General features: G+C 41.6%; 1 protein-coding gene and 1 long non-coding RNA gene across 5 annotated transcripts in view; one reads left to right on the top strand and one right to left on the bottom strand.

Annotated features, from left to right (window-relative positions):
- Positions 1 to 880: 880 nt before the first annotated feature.
- On the bottom strand, positions 881 to 1,312 carry LOC118563156. Its single transcript, XR_004931054.1, has 2 exons — positions 1,222 to 1,312; positions 881 to 1,122 (listed from the first exon to the last, which is right to left on the bottom strand). It is a non-coding gene; the product is annotated as an uncharacterized LOC118563156 (long non-coding RNA).
- Positions 1,116 to 20,319, top strand: part of rnf24 (ring finger protein 24) — a 38,712-nt gene continuing 19,508 nt past the window's right edge. Inside the window, exons 1-3 of one of the 4 annotated variants that reach the window (XM_036137034.1) lie at positions 1,116 to 1,511; positions 13,610 to 13,669; positions 16,809 to 16,958. In XM_036137034.1, coding sequence (XP_035992927.1) covers positions 13,653 to 13,669; positions 16,809 to 16,958 — 167 coding nt within the window. In that variant the 5' untranslated portion in view covers positions 1,116 to 1,511; positions 13,610 to 13,652. Of the gene's footprint in view, positions 1,512 to 7,424; positions 7,512 to 13,609; positions 13,670 to 15,079; positions 15,102 to 16,808; positions 16,959 to 20,319 lie in introns of those variants that run through there. The other 3 variants (XM_012882192.3, XM_012882193.3, XM_021308451.2) reach the window with 3 other exon arrangements.

Below are 20,319 nucleotides of genomic sequence, written 5' to 3'. Positions count from 1 at the left end.
GATTTCTGGTGGCACTTTAACGGCGGCCGATGCCTTTTCTGATTAATGCTCTCCTTGCTTTTGCCGGCGTCTTGGCGAGGTTAGCAGCTGTGCCACATGTCCTTCATATTTTCGGATTATGGATTGAACAGTGCTCGATGGGATGTCCAAAGCCTTAGATAATATTCTGTAACCTAACCCTGATTCAAACGTGACCATACCTCCCCCTTAAACCCCTCGCCTGTGTTGTTTAACTAAAAAGAAAACAAACATACAAAATAAAACTTCTGAGCCCTTTACAGAACACCTACATTTATACTAACATTAAGTTCCACCGAGGTGGTCTTCTTCCACGCACTTAATACTAATTACTGATCACTAATTGGTTCCTAATTAGCTATACCAGTCGGCTGAACCTCATTTAATTTTGAGCTATGGAAGAAATGGGGGGAAATGAATACAATGACATATGGCAGGAGTTTACATATATATATATATATATATATATATATATATATATATATATATATATATATATATATATATATATATTCAGTAAACGTTGAGAACCATGTATCATTTCCCTTTCACCTCACAGATACGCATACTTTGAGTTTACTTTTACGTAAAAATAAATAAATAAATAGATAAATTGACGTTTGCCAAACGTGAAAAAGTTCCCGGGCGTTGGACACTTTCATTTCAACAATCAGCTCCATGCGCACTTTTCAAAATCACCAATAAAACCTATTATCCTTGATTGGTTGATTCCACCTTACATTATTGGCTTGCTCGTTTACTCGTCTGTCCAATAGGGTAACAATACCTACATATTCACAGTTTGCTTCTTCTTTCACAAAAGCTGGTCTCCAGGTATAAAAAAAATCATATACTCTAAATATAACATGTTTTAATCTTTAATCATCGTGCACCATCATCACCACCATCCTCCTCTTCCTCAGTGTAGCATCTCCTCCACAGTTCTCGCTGTTGTGGCTCCACACTTCCTCCTCCTCCTCCTCCTCCGCTCTCTGGGCCGGTCTGACTGGGAGGAGGTGTGTGGAGGTGGGACTTACCCACTGGTGGTAGTGGGAGAGCAACCGCGTACGTGCAAGTCGTGCAGACTGCCAAGGACGACTGTCACTGTAGCCAGGATCGTGAGTTACTGCTTCAGTGCAACAACAAAAGAAAAAGAAAAAGAAAAAGAAGAAGAAGAAGAAGAAGAAGCATCAGCTCAGTTACCATCCATCCTTCTCGTGTTGGGTCCAGTTTGTCCGACACGATCGGAACCAGCAGTACCAGTAGCGGCAGCAGGGTGAACATCCACCCCACCCACCCCCGGACGGACAGGCGGAGGGAGGCTGAGCGCTCAGAGGAGGAGGTCTTCCCTGCTGGCTGCGGGGCTTTTTTGCGTAACATCCAGATAGGAAGCGGACTGCTCTCTGCCGCCAGTCTTCCAGCAGCCTGGCTTTGTGAAGAACCGCGCAGCAGAGACACGGATCTACCACGGGAGCTCGGGGGAGGAATCGCCGGTGAGTCTCCGCTTCCATCTAGCTGCAGCTCCGTAGCTCCCTGCTCCCTTCAGCAGCGACCCAGGGCTGGATGCTGTCAAACTCCGCGTTCCCTCACATTGAGCCGGAGTCTCGTTTAACATCACAGATAGTTGACACAGGACACGCAGACTGCTTTTTTTCCTCATTTTAGTTTTTATTTCTGCTTAAAGCGTCTTAAGAGGCTGTTTTAACAGGTTGTAGTCAGGCTGTCGTTTGGAGCGGCTAACGGGTTAGCGCTGCTAGCTCAAGCAGCCTCCGCCCGTGCTGCCGGACGGCAAAGTGAAGCCGCCGAGGATGGCGGAGACCCGGGGGGACACAGAGGGCAGCCCCGGCCTTATTCCTGCCCACCTTGCTGTCTAGTTCTAACAAGCGACAGTAAACTAGTATCTATGGGGTGTTTTTGCGTTAATGCCAGTCACGTTTTGCTCGGAAGCATCCGCCTCGGGTTCTTAAAGTCGTACCCGCCCAAACAAACACCAGCCAGCCTTCAGCAATGGTTCCGATCACCAGGAGAGTCCGTCTCTCCACGAAACGGCCTCCTCGGGATGAGAAACGCAGTCCCGGACACGCCCCACACACGAAGCCGACCTGCTGCCGCGTTTTCCGTGCACCCCTCCGCCCTCCCTCCCGCCGCCGCCTCACCGCGCCCATCGCTGCTGCTGGGGTGCTGGAAATGGAGCTGACCCACGCGGGTCTGGCCGTGGAAAAAAAGGGCTCCATGTGTTTTTAATGCACCGAGTAGGTTGCAGGGGAGGAATCCTCTCCCAACCAGATGAATACAGAACATGCAGTGCCTCTTGCCAGCTCCACGCAGCTTTAGAGAGGAAATTGTAGAATCCTCTGTGGCAGCTTGGGTTGGACCCAAAAGGTCAGGTTTGTTTAACCTTTCTGTGCACCGACCCCCCCCCCCCCAGCCACAAGAGGAAATGGGGATTAGTGGCGTTATCCAGAAGCCGAGACATCAGCAGTGTTGTCCACACAAAAAAAAACCCGAAACAAAGCACAACATGGAGATTAATAGCGTCTCGTTGAATTTGGTGCAACCTGAGAAGGCTGATTATCTTCTCCAGCTCTGTGGGCCTTGTGATCATCCACCTCGTTAGGTGGTAATGCATAGAGACGCAGAGATCCGAACGCTTTAACCAGCCCATACTGATACAGGCTGATTCTGACTACATGTAAGAACAGCTTCCTTTTTATATCAGGAAGCTGACGTTTTAAACCCTCTGCAGCATCTTATATTGGTGGGTTAGAGTGGCTAGAATGACTTAAACACGCCTCCCTGAAGAACGGCGGGTCATCCGTAAATGCTACATGTAACGGTCATCTAAACGAACGACAGAGATGTCTCAACAAGCCATCAACGACGTGGTTTAATTTAAATGGCTCCTTTTCGTCCTGCTCCCTCCTCGAACTTCCTCTTTAAACTCCAGTGCTGAGATCAGGTAGCTGTCTTTGGTCACTTGATTGCAGCACGGCGCTTTCATCACAGCGGGGGGTGAAGCACTGACGCACGGTGCGTTCACATGAATGGATGAACAACGGATTCCTGAGTTGCATCTGGCTGGTCACAGGGCGGTGCCGTTCCAGCCAGAAACGGCCCCACTCTGGCCTGATGCTCAAGTGTGTAGTGATGCCATAGCCGAGGGTGTGGGAATAACATCAGCATCACACGGCATGGACAAACGTTTTTTTTTTTACTTCACCTCTGATGTTGCTTGCTGCGTTTGTTTTATTTGTCACCTCAGTAGACGCTCCGATGAGGGTAAAAAAAAAAAAAACTGTTCGGTGACTTTTCGAAGCACCGCTCTCTTTTTATATGGCTGATAATTGGTGGGTTAAACCCTGACGCACTTTAGAGTCCATCACGCAGGCACACTATTTGGTTGCATGCGTTGGTAAAAAAAAAAAGGTGTGTGGCCCTAAACTCTTGACCTGATTGTGTGGAGCCACTGAAAGCCCCGGACCGCTCTGTGCCCTCCTTTGGTCAGCGTGTTTGGACAGACGACATCAGGGTGATGCGATAAACGCAGACGCGCGGTGTGCAGGGAGTTGTGTTCTTTGTGTCGCTGCACATGCAGCAGTTTTCGACTGTGCATTTAACAAACCGGGGTGGGTGGGGGGGTCTGCTGTGGGTGGTTGTGCAGGGAAGCGCCACGCTGAATGGAGCTGTCCATAAACTCTGACTTATTAAAAGCTGATGCCTATTAGCTGATGTGAGTGGAGCACAGCATCCTCACATCCTCCCGTTAATTCCTGTCAACTATCTCACAAAATGACACCCTTTAAACGGCGTGATTTGCGTCTCAGCCGCCTGCTTCTCCTGTTTTCTGAATCTCTGAGTTGCTCTCTGCGGGGCGGTAACGAACCCTTCTGATTAGACGAGAGGTCAGCCCAGCACGCGGTGAGTCTGAGCGCTGAGGTCGAGAAAACGTTGTCCCCGAAGGTAACGCAGACAGCTGGGAAGACGGGGCCTGCTGTGGATGGAGGGTCTCCAGAAGGCCAGAGTGGCCTCTTTTTTTTTTTAGCAACTAGGCGAGGTCGTCTAGTCATTTTGCGCAGTAATTGGATTTGCAATAGAGTTATCTATAATCTTAAAGTGTATTCTGTAGTTCAGTTGATGTCAGTAAAGTAATCTGTATAATATGATTGAATTTGACTTTGTAAAGTGCCTTCAGATGACATGTTTCATGAATTGGTGCTATATAAATAAAATTTAATTGAATTAAAGTTAGCTTCCAATTAGTAGCTTTGGTTTTTAGACTTTGACCGAGCTCCACCTTCAGTTAGCCAAATGTGTTTTATACAGCCAGTCGTCTTTTTTTTTTCATAGGTGTACTTTCCCCCCCAAACAGCACACACCTGTTTGGGTCACAGATTATGGGGGTTATGGGGGACTCAATGTCCCTGATGTAGATTATTCATGTGATGTATTGATCAGGAATCTGATTCAAAAGGTTGGCTGGGTATTGCTGCTTATTACGGTTATTTTTAAATTCATGTTTTTAGAGATTATTAAAACTGACTTGCATCACATTTCACATTTTGGCATTTTTCTTAATTGTAAAAAAAAGACTATAGACATGGTTTTATTCTTATACAAAAAGCTTCCCCTGAACTTCCCTGTTCTAAAATCAAGGCACGCAGCAACCACTTGATCTTCTCTACTCTTTTGCTTCATTTTTTGGCATCATTGTTTAAACCAGATGTCTGGTGCTGACAGAAACTCCAGCCAAGTCGTATAGTCCCAAATTTTAACATGTTTTTGTTTGACCCAATCAAATAATACGTGTCCAGGAATTAGTAGTTGTGTATGAGTTATATCACATTCCTTTTTTTTAAGGTTTTACGTAGATTCTTTATAAGGAAAAAGTCATTTAAAACACCACGTGTTTTTAATACCAGTTACGTAAAGACCAAACTAAAGAAGAAGTAAGCATTAAGTTACTACTTATCGTGTAGACAAGTTCCTCCAGGCAAAAGCTCACACAGTCAGATTGCATTAAGAGTTTTGGTCTATTTTTATACATCCTTAACATTTCCACCGACACCTTTTTCTGTCTGATTTTTACAAGCCTGACTGCTGCAGCACTTCGTGTGCAAAGAGCCTGTAGTACATTCAGTGCTCACCAAGGAGCTGTTTTCCCATATGCACCGCTTCCTTGTCATTTTCCCGGTATTTTCCAAAGCAACTGCATGTGGCAACACAAACCTCTGCAACAGGCGCTCAGGCTTCTTGTGCCATTTTGTCCGTCAGCTATGGTGACATTCCAGCAAGAGTATCGCAAACATCCATCATTATCAAGCGTCCATCTTGTTTCTGTCAGTGTAAAAGGGTTTATGAGGTGATGCATTATGAAAAAATGAAGAAATAAATGAAATGGCCTTCTGGATGTTTCCATAAAAAAAGTAAATGAATACTATATTGTGGGGCAGCTTAGTTATATCTTGGCAAGGTAACAATTTTATTACCAAACTACCACAGTAAATTCTGGAAGTTTTTGTGAACGATAATATAAAGAACTCTAATTAAAGTGTCCTTTTTTAAAACTTTTTCTTTTAATAACAAAGCTGAATGATTTCTTTGGACGATTTTCAAGCTCCAAATTTGTAACGCTCTGAGCTTCCCATACCCATGTTAGCCTTTTCTCGTTTCCTTTGAGTTACAAATAACAATATAATAATAACAAAAAAAAATCTAGAAAAAAACAAATTATAACAGTCTTATTACTGTTCCACAATAAACACAAGCTGATTGATTTCAAAGGGGACAGTTTAGACTGCCATTAGCGTCTTATAGTAACTATTAGCCGTATTAGCTTGGTTAGCTTGGTTAGCATTGGGGACCAGACACAACAGTCTATGAACGTAATCAGTCCAGACTAAGTAGACTTTTACCTTTTTTTTTTTTTAAATGTGAGATTTCAAAATGAATGCCTGAAGTCCTGCATGTTCCATGATGGACAGAATTTGGCTCTTCAAAAGACTAAAATGGAGCAATTATTCTACATTATTCCTAGCCTTGCTGCTGTCTGCAATGTTTCTATCAGCATAGTTTCCTTACCCGTCACAGAAACGGGTCATATTACCGTGTGCTTAATTGGAAATCAGGAAGTCTTTGGGTTGGTGGAAGCTAACAGTTTTTATGTGCTTTTTTTTAAGTGCTTAATTTAAATATTTGCTAAACCCACTGGACTTTACAAAGCCTCCCACAACCTCTGGTGAGAGGGAGCTGAAAAATCCTCCGCTTCAAAAGACTGATGTGTAGAGAAACCACCAGCGTCACTCTGGTCACTCTCCATGTTTCACTATGTGAAATTAAGCTAGCTGTCACTTTCCGTAATCCTGACTATGCCCCCGTTTATCCTCATCCACTCATCCCTGCACTTGGCCCCGCCCCTTAGTCTTTCTTGGCCCCGCCCACTTTAGTGGAATTTAAAAGGGGACGGGTTTATGCTTTTATATCGGGTCTAGTTCCCCTTTAAATAATTAGTTGTTTGTTGTACATCATTTCCAAGACAAAGCCAATGGTGCTGATTGTGGATATTAAACTTTAACTGAGCTATTCTGAAACTCCTCTGAAGCTTAGCCGTGGACACTTGTCTCCATTTCTGCTTTTTTTTCAGGTGTAGGGCTATTTTAGAAGTTGAAAAAGTGTGTTTATAAAATCTGCAAATTCGTTGAACTTTTATTCCCAAATAAGCACTTCCTCTGATTCGGTCAGTGGTTGAACTTTGAGTTACGGTTAACTGCTAATCTTTATTTTCATCCACCAATTATTTATTGACCTCCGTTTTGTTACAGATGGGTGACTCTGGCAAAGATTTCTCAGATTTACTCAAGTGAAGCATACAGTGCTACATTAGGACAGAAGTACAGGTGTCTGAACTCTGCACGTTTATTTTTTTTACCAACGTAAGGTCAGATACTGTTAAGAGCTGATCTGGGTTGTACTTCATTGAGGCTGTTTTTATCTTACTACTTGTGATACTCACCCTGACATAAGAACAAGCTTTATTTTTAGTGACTGTGACCCACGCTATGCTGACCTAGACGCTACTTTTAGCAGCTGAGGAAACAAAGGAAAAAGGAATTAACTGTGATACATTTGTTCAAGGTTGACTATATATATCTATTTTTTTATTATTTTTTTGTGTTCGTGTTTTTAAAGCTGGACATTTTCACCACTGTTTTTGTGGCTCGCTGAAACAATAGTTAAATAAAGATGCCAGAAATTCCAGTTGGTTAATCAGAAAAGAAAGTAAAAGTCTGACATGTGAATGGCAGCACATAATAAGGTGAAGCACTTGTTGGGGAGGAAAAGAGTGGGTTATTTGATGGTAGGGGACATAAGTGCCACAAGACAGCTGTGTGTGTCAGTTCTCCCATGTTTGTGTCAGCTTGAGTTACTCTCCGAGTCATCAGAGAAATGATGGGGAGCAAAAGGGAAAGGACAGCAAACCACCAACTGTAGCAGAGGTAAAGAAGAATAATCAATAAATGAAGAATGCTTTTTAAAAAAAAATTCAAAGTTTGTTTAAAGGAGTTGCTATTTTATGCTTCAATAAAACCAGCAACTTTGTGAGGAACACATTTTTTTTATCTTGTATGATTCTGTTCTGATTTGTGAGATTGCTTATTTTTGCTAACTTTGGTATTAATATTGTCTATATCAGTCAGTGCATCATTATTAGGAGTGTTGGGTCATGATCTAGGGTTAGGATTTTATTACAAGATTTACCAGTAAAGAAAAATTATTTTTGCTTTTTTTAAAATAGATTCTTCAAATAACCCCTTTTGATTCTATAAAGAGAACCTCTTTCTTCTGACCTCAAAATAAAAGGTAAATTTGTATCATGTTTAAGGTTCCTGTTAAAGTATGCACATGTATGACCTAACCAATTGCTCCTTTTTTACCCCAATCCAATGAATCAAGATGACCTTTGTCTTTTGGCAGTAAACTTGGCAATATGCTTAAAATAGCTAATGTCTAGTGTGATTCCTGCAGTAACAACTTCCACACCGAAGAGTGTTGACCTGGTAGAGCTTTGGCTATGGTGTGCTCTTTGATCAGAAAATAGACCTTTGAGTTTCCAGCTGATCAAGCTAAAAAGTGTCAATTTATCTAGTAAATTGCTAAGCACACTATTCTCAATAGTACAAGTAACGATGTCTGTTTGAGTATTTGAAAGGCAACCCTATCCGCATAACCAGCTACAACCTGCTAGCCAACGTAGATCTCGCCTCTCGCCTATCACACGTGCGCTAACAAAAGCAACAACAATGTCGGACTTCGGAGTTGTGGTTGTGTTTCTACGCCTGTTAAGGCTCCTCCGGCTTCCTGCTGTTTCAATGTTTATGCTCAAACTTTTCTGCGCGGATACAGTATTCGGCTCTGTGTGGGTATAGCCTCAGAAACATCCCACTTTACCACAGGCACCTCAAAATCTGTCGCCATCCATCACTTTGACACATTTGTCTGTCATTATGAGTTAATATGAACTATAGATGTAACCTCAAACACATATAAAGATCTCCTACCACAAATTATGAAAAAAAAAAAAAAAGACTAGCTAGACGGTGATGTGGCTGCGCTCTGTGTCAATTCATCAATTTGTCGAACGCACTCTAGCGTGACTCCTTTTTTCCTGTCTGTCCTCTCATTGTGCTCAGATCCCTTGTGAGAAAAACTGAGAAATAATTCAGTGAGTGGAGCCAGAATTACACTGTTGGGGAAATAAAGTAGGGTAATGTTATGAATCTAAGTCAAAGCATGCTAGTTTAGTTAAAGCCATTTCCAAAGCGGCATTAATAAGAGGTTATGTAATTAATCTGTATACACACAACCAATCCTTTTTTTATATACATATGTAAATAAAACCTGATGTATATTTAGTCTTCATGTGATTGAAGTATCATTTAAACGTGGGCTCTTCTTGACCTTAGCCAGCACATTGAAATGAGTCCCTTACCCTGCCTGTGGGGCCCCCGGTGTTTGTTGCTGCCCTTTGGCATATAAAGTTTCAGATGAGCACATCTCATCGCAGCTAGTGGAAATTTCCACTTCCCATTGAAATGTTTGACTATGATTCAGTAACTGTGCGAGCAACAGCTACTGTACAAAGCCAAAGTGAAAGGGTTTGTTGTTTACAGGACGCATTGTGGCTTTCATTAAAATAACCCTGTGATTCTGAAAAGGAAAAGTGTTAAATGCACAATATTCTCTAAAGCTATTTTAGGAGTCTGTGTTGTTACTGCGTCTTACTTGGCTGGAAACAGTGGCTGTGTTTCTCATTAGCTGTTTGAAATGACAACCTGAGATATATAGACTTAGGAAGTCGCTGTTTGCTCATTTCGTTTGTTTGCCAGCGGCTCAGTCACAATAACTGATCACTTCTGGGAAGGGAGGTGGGTGGCAGTGGGGGGGGGGGTGTTATTGTGTTTGATGACATGATGAGTAAGTTATGTGCGGCTCGGGTGAGGAGGACCGGGAGGCTTGTTTGAGCGGAGGAAATAATTGCTGTGGTCAAAACAGCAAGTGGGACAGGAAGCCCGGCTTTGTAACGTTGCGACTAGAGGGAAATTCAGCATAGTTTAAAAGTATTTGTCCCTCCCAAGCTTTCTTTCTGTTTTGGTTTTGGTTTTAGTCACAACTGCAAGTTTCACCCCATCAAACAGATTGAGTAAATACAAAAAGCAGCTTTCAAAAGGCGCTTTTATTTATTGAGGGGAGAAATGCTATCCAAAACAAGCTGCTTTATGTGGTGGGGGGGGGGGGGGGGGGGGGGGGTGGCAACCTAAACCTACCAGCTTGTGCCTCCATTGGCAGCATTGTTTTACATCCCAGTGGAGGAATTGTTGGCCCGCTCTGCTTTACAGATCTGTTTTATTTCTGCCACACTGGAGCGTGTCGTTTAAGGTCATGCCACAGCATCTCAATTGGATTCTAGTCTGGACTTTGACTAGGCCGATCCTAATCTTCCATTTTGTTTTATTTGAACCTCTCAGTGGTAGACTTGCTGATTTGCTTAGATCATTGTCTTGCTGTATAACCCAAGCGCATTTGAGTTTAAGGCCACTGAAGCCTGGTTTGAGTTTGAGGCATTTTTACATAATTTTGGCTACCACGCCCCTCTGCGTGGGTAAAAGTTTCCGCTCCACACACCTAGGGAAATTCCTAACTACGCAGACAGATCCTCAAGGAAAGGCATGGCAGACGAGCAGGAGCTCCTTCTGATGGAGGTTTGTAAATATAGACATCTTTATGATTTGGCCCATAAATCACTGTGATCAACAAATGAACAATTCCTGGACAGAAATCACAGTCACTCTTGGAAGAAAGGAACAGGGCTGTAAAAAGTTGGAAACAACTGTGTTTTCTACTTTTTAGGTGTAGTGGGGGTGTAGTACGCTTGGCGTAGGTACACAACGCTGCCCTCTAGAGTCTAGGAGAATAGTGCTACTTCAGGGAAAAAGCCGGACGGAACGTAAATGCTGCAGATGTTTTGTCCACAGGTCTGATATCCGCACGGGACGTGCGCGCGCCAAGCATAAACCAGCCGTAACGGCCAGACAATCCCTCAAAATTTTCTGAAAGAGTGCAGAATTTGAGAAGTGAGGTCCTAAATTTGCTAAGCAGCTCCAGACCATCACATTACAGACGCCATGTTTAATTGTGGTGGGTATAATGTTTTCTGAAATGCTGTTTGTTTTAAGCCAGATGTGACAGGAGGGGGCTTTTACTAAGAAGTTACATTTTTGTTTCATCAGTCCACAAAATTTTCCCCTAAAGTCTTGTCGATAGTCAAGGTGTTTTTTGGTTTTGACGTAAGATCCCTCCCATGGACAACCAAGGGGGGCTCTGCAGTGTTTTAGATGTTGCTCTTGGTTCTTCTGTGACCTCCTGGACGAGATGTTGATGTGCTCTTGGGGTAATTCTGGTTGGACATTTCTTGGAAGGTTCCTCACACTTCCAGGGTTTTCTGCATTTGTTGATAAAGGCTCTCACCGTGGCCCGTCTGAGTCCCAAAGCAGAAATGGATTTGCAACCCTTTAAAAAAAGAAAGCAAAGGAACATTAAAAAAAAGGCAGGGAAACCCCATGGATTGAGACCTTCAAGTCAGACTGACACCAAAATGTTTTCCGTGCAGAGCATTTAAGAGATAAACAACAATATCCATGGTTGGAGTTCGACTATAAGTAGATCAGTTTAAGAGTTTAAATTGGCCTCAATTCTGTGTAGTGAAGACAGTCATTATGTTTATACTCACAACATGTGTAGGCTGCCTGTATTGGGTATATCATTACTCAGTACAGCTGTGTCAGACCACAACTTAAAAGATTACATGCTTTATTGAACGGATCATGAATTAGACTGGCTGATTTGACACACCTACACTAGTTATTGGGTGTAGACCTGGTATTTTGGCAAATGATGGCTGTTATTGGTCCAGAAATGGCATCAAATCAAATTAAATGATTATGATTTAAAGTGATTGCAGTTGAGCTAAATTTTTGTTTCGACCCACAGCATAGGGTGAAAATAAAACTTTTCTTTTTTTAACAAGTAAGTCACGATGATCCGTATCTATACAGCTCTCCCCCGAGACGTTGACCTATGGTCTTACTTAGATATCTGCTGTGTAGTATTGACTGGCCAGAGGTTTTTGTTTGCGTGGAGCGGATGCTATTTGCTATGGGTTTTTGGCGTTGTTGATGTTTTTAAATCAATGTGGGTTTTTTTAGTTTTTTTTTTTAAATAGTTTCTAATAATCGTAGATCGAGAGAAGTAGTATCTGGAGGCATTGTATTAGTGATAGCTAGAAGTTCCCACATAAACAGGAATTGTCTTATTGTAATAAAAAGACACTGAAGCCTTTCTAGTAAATCCCTTGTTTACACTGATAATTGAAATCTTCAAAGAACAGACTTAAAAAAAGCAACTTCTTGAAGCTGAAGAACAATTTAGCCTAGGTTGGGGGAGAGAGAAATTTCCAACATGTAAACTAAATGGAAAAGGGCGGGGCTATATTGTCATGTATGCTGCTTTATTTCCTTTGATTTTATTCTTCATCCCATTTTTATTACCCCTCATATTACTTTCTATGTATTATTCACAAGTTTGTAACACATTCAGTTTTAAATAATTAACAGAGTGGATGTTGGTTTGAAAGACTTTGGGAAAACAGTGTTGTTGGTGAATCCGGACTAAAAGGTACAATTCAGCCTTTTTAGCTGTAGTAATAGATTTACAGAGAATGATGTAGAGCAATGTCAGAACTTTACAAACACAATAAATCCTTTAAAAAACATATATTTAGGCTACTTTACCAACATTAAGGAGAATAGCAGGTACCTGGTTCACAACAGCGGTGCTCGGTCATGTTCCTTTAAACGCAAACGCAGCATTTAATGCTGCTCTGGAAGTGACAATTGAGCATTAGTTGAAATAGCAAAAGGTACGATCTCAATAATGATTTAGTTTTGGGGGTTGCAAGCATCCATTAATTCATCAATGTTAGGATTTTCCCCCAGTACATGCTAATCAATCTGCTATTGGCCAGCCTTAAAGCAGGCTGTGGTTGTGGATCATGTGTAAATATCCATGTGACATTAACAAACATTGTACTGTATATAGCTTTAGGGCAGTGAAATATAACAGAAGAACATGCTGCAGTTTTTTTTTAATCTATCCATCTGGTCATTTTATAGCAAAAGTATAATTCATTTAACAGAGACTATAGATATATAACACTCTCCTAAATCATTTTATCTTAAAGCTATGGTGTGCATCCTTACCAGGGATGCCAACAGTTGAACAGCTGTGGGGGGGGGGGTCTGTCAACCTTTGTTTTAAAGAATACCGTCGCTCAACAAAGAAGTTACGCCGCCATTGTTGTTTGGATAATGGTGTAAGTTTTTCAGGATAACCCGGTGAAACCACTGAGTCATCACTGGTGGCCCGCATGGAAAAAAAAAACTCTCCCATCTACGTCTCTCCTGACTCGCTCTCTTCCGCCTTGAATTTATCACCTGCCTGAATGTGGTGCTGTTCGTGCTGGCTGGATCACTTCGGTTTTTCCGAGATCCTCTCGGTCAGCGAATCTTGAAACCGAAGGAGTTGTTGTGCATACAGGAGGATTGAGCGTTGTGGATCGTGTGTAGTGTTTTGGGTTGTTTTTTGTCACAACAGTTCAAATGCGGTCTCATCAAACCAAAACCCCTTTTCCTTTTTCCAAAGGTTTGTTGCACCCCCTACGTGACTCGCACCTATACTTTATATTGGTCTTCCCTATAAAATATCAGTTTAGTACCTGTCAGTGTGTTCGACTCGTCTTCTGCCAGAGGTGTTTGTCTCTGGAGAGCATGGTACGTTCGGCATGTGGGGTGGGGGGTGGGGTGGGGGTTGCTGCGTCTTTCATCAGGCCGGAGAGACCAAAACGAGTCACGGTGGAGTGGGGCTTGGGCTCAACGTGAGCTGCTGTGAAAGGGAGCAAAGAAGGGCTGTGGTCCAAACATTTTACAAGCAGGCAAACTCACACGTTTCTTTCTCAACAACACGTTATGTCACTTTACAGAGGCCTGTGCTGCAAGTCTGCGCAGAGCTTTCTGCCCCTCAGCATGAAGGCACCACGCGGGTATGTGTACGTCCCAAGAAACGGCGTGTGCATGAACCTGTGGTCTGCATGAATTGACGTGTTTCATTAAGTTGTGGTAACGATCATCAGTGCGTTGATGTGTTTGAAAGAATGGTGAAATGTCGAACTGTTTTTGTCTTGTGACTTTTGCTGTAGCTCAATGACATGTACGTGTTCAGATAGGAGAGGAAGTGTTGTCTGAGCTATCAGGTAGATGTCATTTCCACAATTAGACCGTCAGCTTCCGGGCTAGAAAAACAGGCACCAAAGATGTCTTTTGCTGCTGCAAGATCGCACCTTAAGTAGGTATTTATATGCACCGTCTCTCACGTTGGTGAGAGACGGTGCAGCACAGTTGTGTGCATTGGTAAACGCCATTAAACTTTAGTGGACCTTGGCTTAGTGTGAAATTCCCAAATAGTATGAAACTCTCAAAATAGTAATAACACCGCACATTCAGATTCCAAAAGCCTTTTAATCAAAAAAGTTGTTTTTGTGAAATTGCCGTGTTTCCACTAAGCGGATTTATTTTTGTAATTGCAATATGCGCAACTTGACGGTCAATGGAGACGCTGCTAGTGTTACCTTAATATAAGAGGGATGTGTGGCCCTCTTCCAGCTCCTGCACCAGGACTGTACTTACATTGTTGTGTACGTAAAATTGTCCCATTTGTAAGCGACGGGAAAAGAGTAGTAGCCTCGTTTAGACCAGCTGACCAGCAGTTTGCAGCAACGGGTGGTCGAGGGGGAGCATTTCGTTGTTCAGTGCTGCGTACGGGCAGAAAGAAACGCTACACACTCTCAACACTTTTGTTCTGGGATCTCACAAAAACGTCTTTAAACCGTCGGGTTGGTATGAGTTTAAGCATTTTTTTTTTTTTTAATGAAGGAAGCCATCTTTATCCATAACTTGCTGGAAGTTAGAGCTGTGGATGAAACAAACACCCTCAAAAATCACAACTATCTAATTTCCCTTGACCTTTTGGCAAATCTCTGTCGGCATGAGAGCTGTTGGATGACGTTTTTGTTTCCATTTGACAAGTGCAACGTAGCAGCGTTATGCCTCAGCAAAGTTGTTTGTCCTTTCAAAGATTCACGTAGAGAGTTGAGGGAAATCTCCGGCCAGCATCTGAAACCTGGGGACGGGATGATATCTTTCGAGGCTGGGACGTGTCGTTTTACTTTCTGTTCTTATGCCGCGGGGTGAGTTCTCTCAGCACAGCCTGACCGGCCCCTTGTGTCCTCATTAGACTTCCTTTCCTGCATGCTTGTTTGCCGGAGTCGTCTGTGAAACCTAGCTCAGCTGGCGATAAGACGCTTAAGCGTTTATCAGAAAGAGAACCGTGAGGTCCGTCGCTATGCTGAATGCCATCCCCGTCTAACTTAATAATTTGAAGTAGGAACACTTTCCCTCGCTTCAAGCTTTAAAGAGGTAAGCATATCTTACTGGGTTGTTTTTCAGGACTCGTTTAGCAGCGACTCTTGGAGCCGGAGGTTATCCCTATACTGAGGGCCCTTTTTTGTGGGGGAGAGTTCATAGTTATCCAGGGGATTGGTAATGGTCCTCAGCAAAACCTACAAAACTTTCCACAGGAGGAGTGTCGGGGAATGAAGCTGTTTGGAGGGGAGGGGTGGGGCCCGAGATAGTGTCCCTAAAGGAGCAGAAAGCTATTCCTGTCATCCCCTCCTCCTACTTCTCCTCCTCCTCTTCCATGGTCCCTTTTATGTGTAGGTGTGGACATGTCTAGTCACGTTCCCTTAGAGTGGGAGAACCTGACAAATAGGCTGTTGTTGGTGTGGCAGTACTTTAATTAGTTAGTTTATAGCACTTTAATCATGGGATTTGATTAAACAAACAAAATGCAGATAGTTTAAACAATGTTTTTCTCTTTCTCGTTTTGTTCTTGTACGACCACTGCATTTTATTGGGATTAGGGCTCCATTAAATGGTAATAACCCTCCTGTGCATTAGCCATAGATAAAATGAAGCAAGATTAAGTATATGCCCTAGTTGCCTCTGTGGCATTTGTTGGACACTGAGCGAACGCCCCGCTGTTTGCTTTCGCTGCAGGTTCTTTCATTTTTAGGTTTAACCAGTTCATGCAACTTTTTAGCATTTTTCTTTCTGCAGAAACCAGCATTGGGTTTTAAGTGAAGGGGAAGTTCATAAGAGGGTGTTTGGGATTGCTACATTCGTCCATTTGGATCATCTATGTCTTAATTAGTTTAAATATTGTAAAAACCTGCACTTAGCTAATTCTCTTTAAAATTTTTATTTGTTTGAGTTTTAATGTGTGCTATTACATATTTAAAAGCACTGCACTGTTTCACTGTAAATCAGGATGTTAGTCATTTTCCTAAAGTGCCACACAGGGGACTATAGTATTGATGAGGGCCAGGTCAGTGAGTGAACTCAAGTTATTTAAAAAATTAGTTTCACAGCGAACCTTAAATACAGTTTTTAGCAGCCGATGGTAGCAGACGCCTTGGGAACTGAGCAATACAATGCATCGTGCCATACGGAAAACCAAACTAGACTTAATACTGACATATGATTTTTAACTTCTCCTAAAAGATTGTGTTTTAGAAAAATAAAATTGTCAAAGCAATGACTTTGGTGCAAGTTCCTGCATGCCACTGTATGTTTCAAATTGATAATGTCAATTTGATCTCTAATGCCAGTGAACAGCTTTGACTCCAGTAAATAAGAGTTGGGCCACCCAATATCAGGAAATTTAGCTGAATTATTGGTGCTTTCAACACTGAATGTAACTTGTGATACTTAGAAGTAAAATAAGCCCTTTCTACATGTTTAATTTAGGATATTCTCAATTAGATTCCCCCAGCTCAGGGGCATCTGAAGGGCCGGATGTTGCCCCTGGGGCTTGTAAATGCCTAGGTCTGTACTAGGTGCAGTTGATCCTCCTGAACTATGTTTTTAGCCTGTTTACTAGTAATTAACTTAAAATCTGAACTGTACATCCGTAGTACTAAAGATCTCAAATAAAACCTTAAGACTAAACAAAGTCCGTCTAACTTTCAAGTTTACTTTGTCCTTGTATGTTGTGGACACATCTATCTCAGTTCAGTGCGTTCAAGTACTAATGTGTTGCATGTCCTGTGTCTCTCCCCCTTTCAGAATATCCATGAGCTCAGATTTCCCACACTACAGTTTCAGGATGCCAAATATAGGGTTCCAGAACCTTCCCCTTAATATCTACATTGTGGTGTTTGGCACGGCCATCTTTGTCTTCATCCTCAGCCTCCTCTTCTGCTGCTACCTGATCAGGTAAGAGCCGTACACTTTTTAGCCTTGGGTTAGAGCAGGACTAGGTTTCTTTGCCATCTTTGTTCTGAGTCTGTGGTAAAAAGTGTCATACAGGATTTTTGTTTTAGCTATGCAACTGTACTGAGTGTTGCAAACTTAAGACCTGGTGGTTCTACAACATGCACGTCCATGTTTGAAGAAAAGGCTAGGATAAGTGATGAAAATGGGTTTTGGTTTGTCTGCTTTATGTGAAAAAATTGTCTGGTTGCTTTTTAAAACACAAAAACAAGGTAGTAATGATAATAATAAAGCAATTTAATGTCATCTGCTATGTGAGTCCTTTCGGGTGCTCCCTTATTCAAGAGTCACCACAGCAAGTCATTACAACTTGTACAAAGACTGGGCAGAAGTGTGACGCCGGATGGCCTTCCTGACACAACCGGGATTTGAACCCACATCACCTGGTACAAAGATGCAGATTTAGCCCGTTACACCACCACAGAGGGACTGAAGATTATGTGCCATATTGAGTCAAAAACACACATAGCAATGACCAAGCCTGAAGTGTGTTACAGTTGACAATGTTTTAGAACTACATTTACATACAAAATACATTTTCCCTACTATAAACATGGCTGGCAGTCATTTGTAACTTTGCCTCTCCACGAATGAAGAGATTCAAGACCTAAAATGTATTTGTAAAGCAGTGTGACAATATCGCAGCTAACTGTTAGCCGCTAACAATGCTAATGTTAGCATGTGCTGGTCAAACCTGGAACATAATACTACGCTGAACAGAGTCTTTAAAATAGTTTGAGATTTAGCTATTTTTATTTAATTTATTGTGTTTATGAAACATTATCTCTGTTTGTCAAAATGCAAAAAAATGCATTTTATTAGATATTTTTGTTTTCTTTTTTGCATCAGAAACCTGTTAAGATTAGACAAACTAGAAAAACTCAATATATAAACTAGCTTAGATATTGTACACTGATTACAAATCTTTTAAAACATCAGTCAGATTTCAAACCTTAGGCTACTTTCATATAAATGTGACTGGGTTGTGTAGAATGATGTACGAGCATGTTCACAACCACCAGACTGTATGGCACTTGACACAGCTTCTGTATACTTCTTCCTTTTTAAAATGTTTTTATGCTTGTTTCTTTTCTAAAACCGTTTTCAAAAATGGATAGAATATTTCAACAGCACAGTTTGGAGAAGGTACCTCTTATAATACAATTGGACAGTTGTTCTTTTTGAACCGATATAGTGGGAGGATTAAACCGAGATCTAAAGTTGCTTTCTATGATTATGGTTCTTGTTGTCAAAGACTCTAGTTATAATCCCTTTTTTTCTCTACTAAGAACCCACTAACCTCCTCATTGATTACATTCTTTTGTGTTTCCACAGTACCTTTATTTAATCTGTATTTTTTAGACTGTCACTATGATTTTAAATGTGCCAGTTTTCCTGCTTTATTTTAATCGTCTGGAAAGCTTCTTTTAATCCAGCAAGATTTGAGCGTAATCCTATGAATCTCCATCATGCAAAAACAAGAGTTCTTTACTAGTCAGTTCCTCGCCCCTCTTTATAAACTAATGGGTCTAATCAGATTATGCTCAGTCCTGGTAATGCAGGGTTTTCATTTCCAGCCAGTAGCAACCTGAACACAAATAATGCACTACATTGTTTTATCTGAGACAGTGAGAAGCAGCAGTTCCCCCTAAAACTCTCCCCTCGCCATCCTATCTTGCAGGGCAGAGGGTAAGTAAAATAACTACTCCTACAATTTCTCATCTTCCTATAAATTAGAACCGATTTATGGCTTTGCTGCAGTTCAACGACTCCATACTGAACGTCAAAATCAGCTTAGCGACTAAAGGTAAAAAAAAAAAAAAAAAAAAGAGCAGACTTTGCTCTGTAGAAGGCTTCTAAAGATGCAGCCTCCCAAAGGATTGGTCCAAACTTGTACTTACCATGATGTATGTGGAAGATTGTAATGGTACGTTTTGCACTGCATGCAGCTCCTCAGAAAGTGGAATCCTTTATCCAGTTTGTGTTTTTGTAGTTTTATTTTATTGTAGTAAATGGGCTTCTATACTAAAGTGAGGGCCCTGAACTATAGATGGTGTTTTATAAGTGAACTGATTTCAAATGTGTGATGTGTGCCTTTTTAAATTAATCTAACTTTGACATTTTATCACCCAGCCTTGATGGTCAAGATTTTCCTGTTTGTTTTTTGTTTTGTTTTGTTTTTTTAAAGGTTTTCCATTGAAAACCAGCTCAGTCTTAAAGGCCACTCTTTGTCCTGCATCACATATCTTGCTTTCCTGATAGATGATTAAAGGAGGCCAATGTTAAAGTTGACATGTGACATTCCAGCAGAGACCAATTTGCACAAACACTGTGACACAAGGCAAACCCTCACAGAAAGCCTCAACCACCTCAGTGGTTTATCAGCCTGTACACACACACACACACACACACACACACACACACACACACACACACCCACGTGTACAATACGTTGCACGGTTTCCCTATAGGCTGCACAAAGACGTGACTTTCTCTCAATAAGCAATCACAGTCCTATCAGTGCAAGCTAAGGATCAGTGGCTGTTCAACATTATGAGATGAAGAAATGGATCAGGAAACGTGGTTGTATCATCAATTCATCTCTTTTGCACATAAAGTTATTACAGATGCATCGATCCAGCTTCTACGAGCGGATAGAGGTGCAACAAGATCTTAGTGCATGAGATTTTACAATAATAAACCTAGATATTTGTCCTTCAAATGAATTCTCATAAGGTCCTATTATTATTCGCCCTGGATACGAAGAAGAGGGCCTAAGCCGTGACACCCTGTTAAATGTATATGTTTTAGACCCCCTTGGAGGACGAAGTCATCAGAAAGGTGCTGGTGGGCCATAAAATGATTATTTCTATATAGTTTAACCATGCAACGATAATTTCATTGTGAATTGTTTTCATTTTTAGCTGTTCAACAATAAGATAAACTGCTCCAAACAGAGTAGACTTATTTTTGTTGAAAAATAATCTACATAATTGTAGATCTGAAACATATAAAAGGATCCGGTCACATTTGCCTTTTCAAAAAACAGACAAGGCCCTCCTCTTTTTTTTTTAGGTTGAATGTTTTCTTGCCAACTTTTGCCACATTTAGCTAAGCAGTGCGTGCAAGTATGCTTTCAGCCCTGGGAGTTTGTGGTCTTATTTATAATGAAGTTAATATTAAAGTCAATAAAATGCTGAATAGAGGAGCGTTGTACCGAATATTTTAGATTTTAAGCTTTTAACTTATCTGCCTCTTGTTTGACATGCGTTGCAACAGTGCAACTCTTGGCCTGGAAGACAAA

This window comes from Fundulus heteroclitus, chromosome 5 (genome assembly GCF_011125445.2).
Source record: "Fundulus heteroclitus isolate FHET01 chromosome 5, MU-UCD_Fhet_4.1, whole genome shotgun sequence".
Classification (NCBI taxonomy): Eukaryota; Metazoa; Chordata; class Actinopteri; order Cyprinodontiformes; family Fundulidae; genus Fundulus; species Fundulus heteroclitus.
The sequence above is the reverse complement of the archived record's forward strand: the minus strand, read 5'-3'. Positions and strand labels throughout refer to the sequence as shown.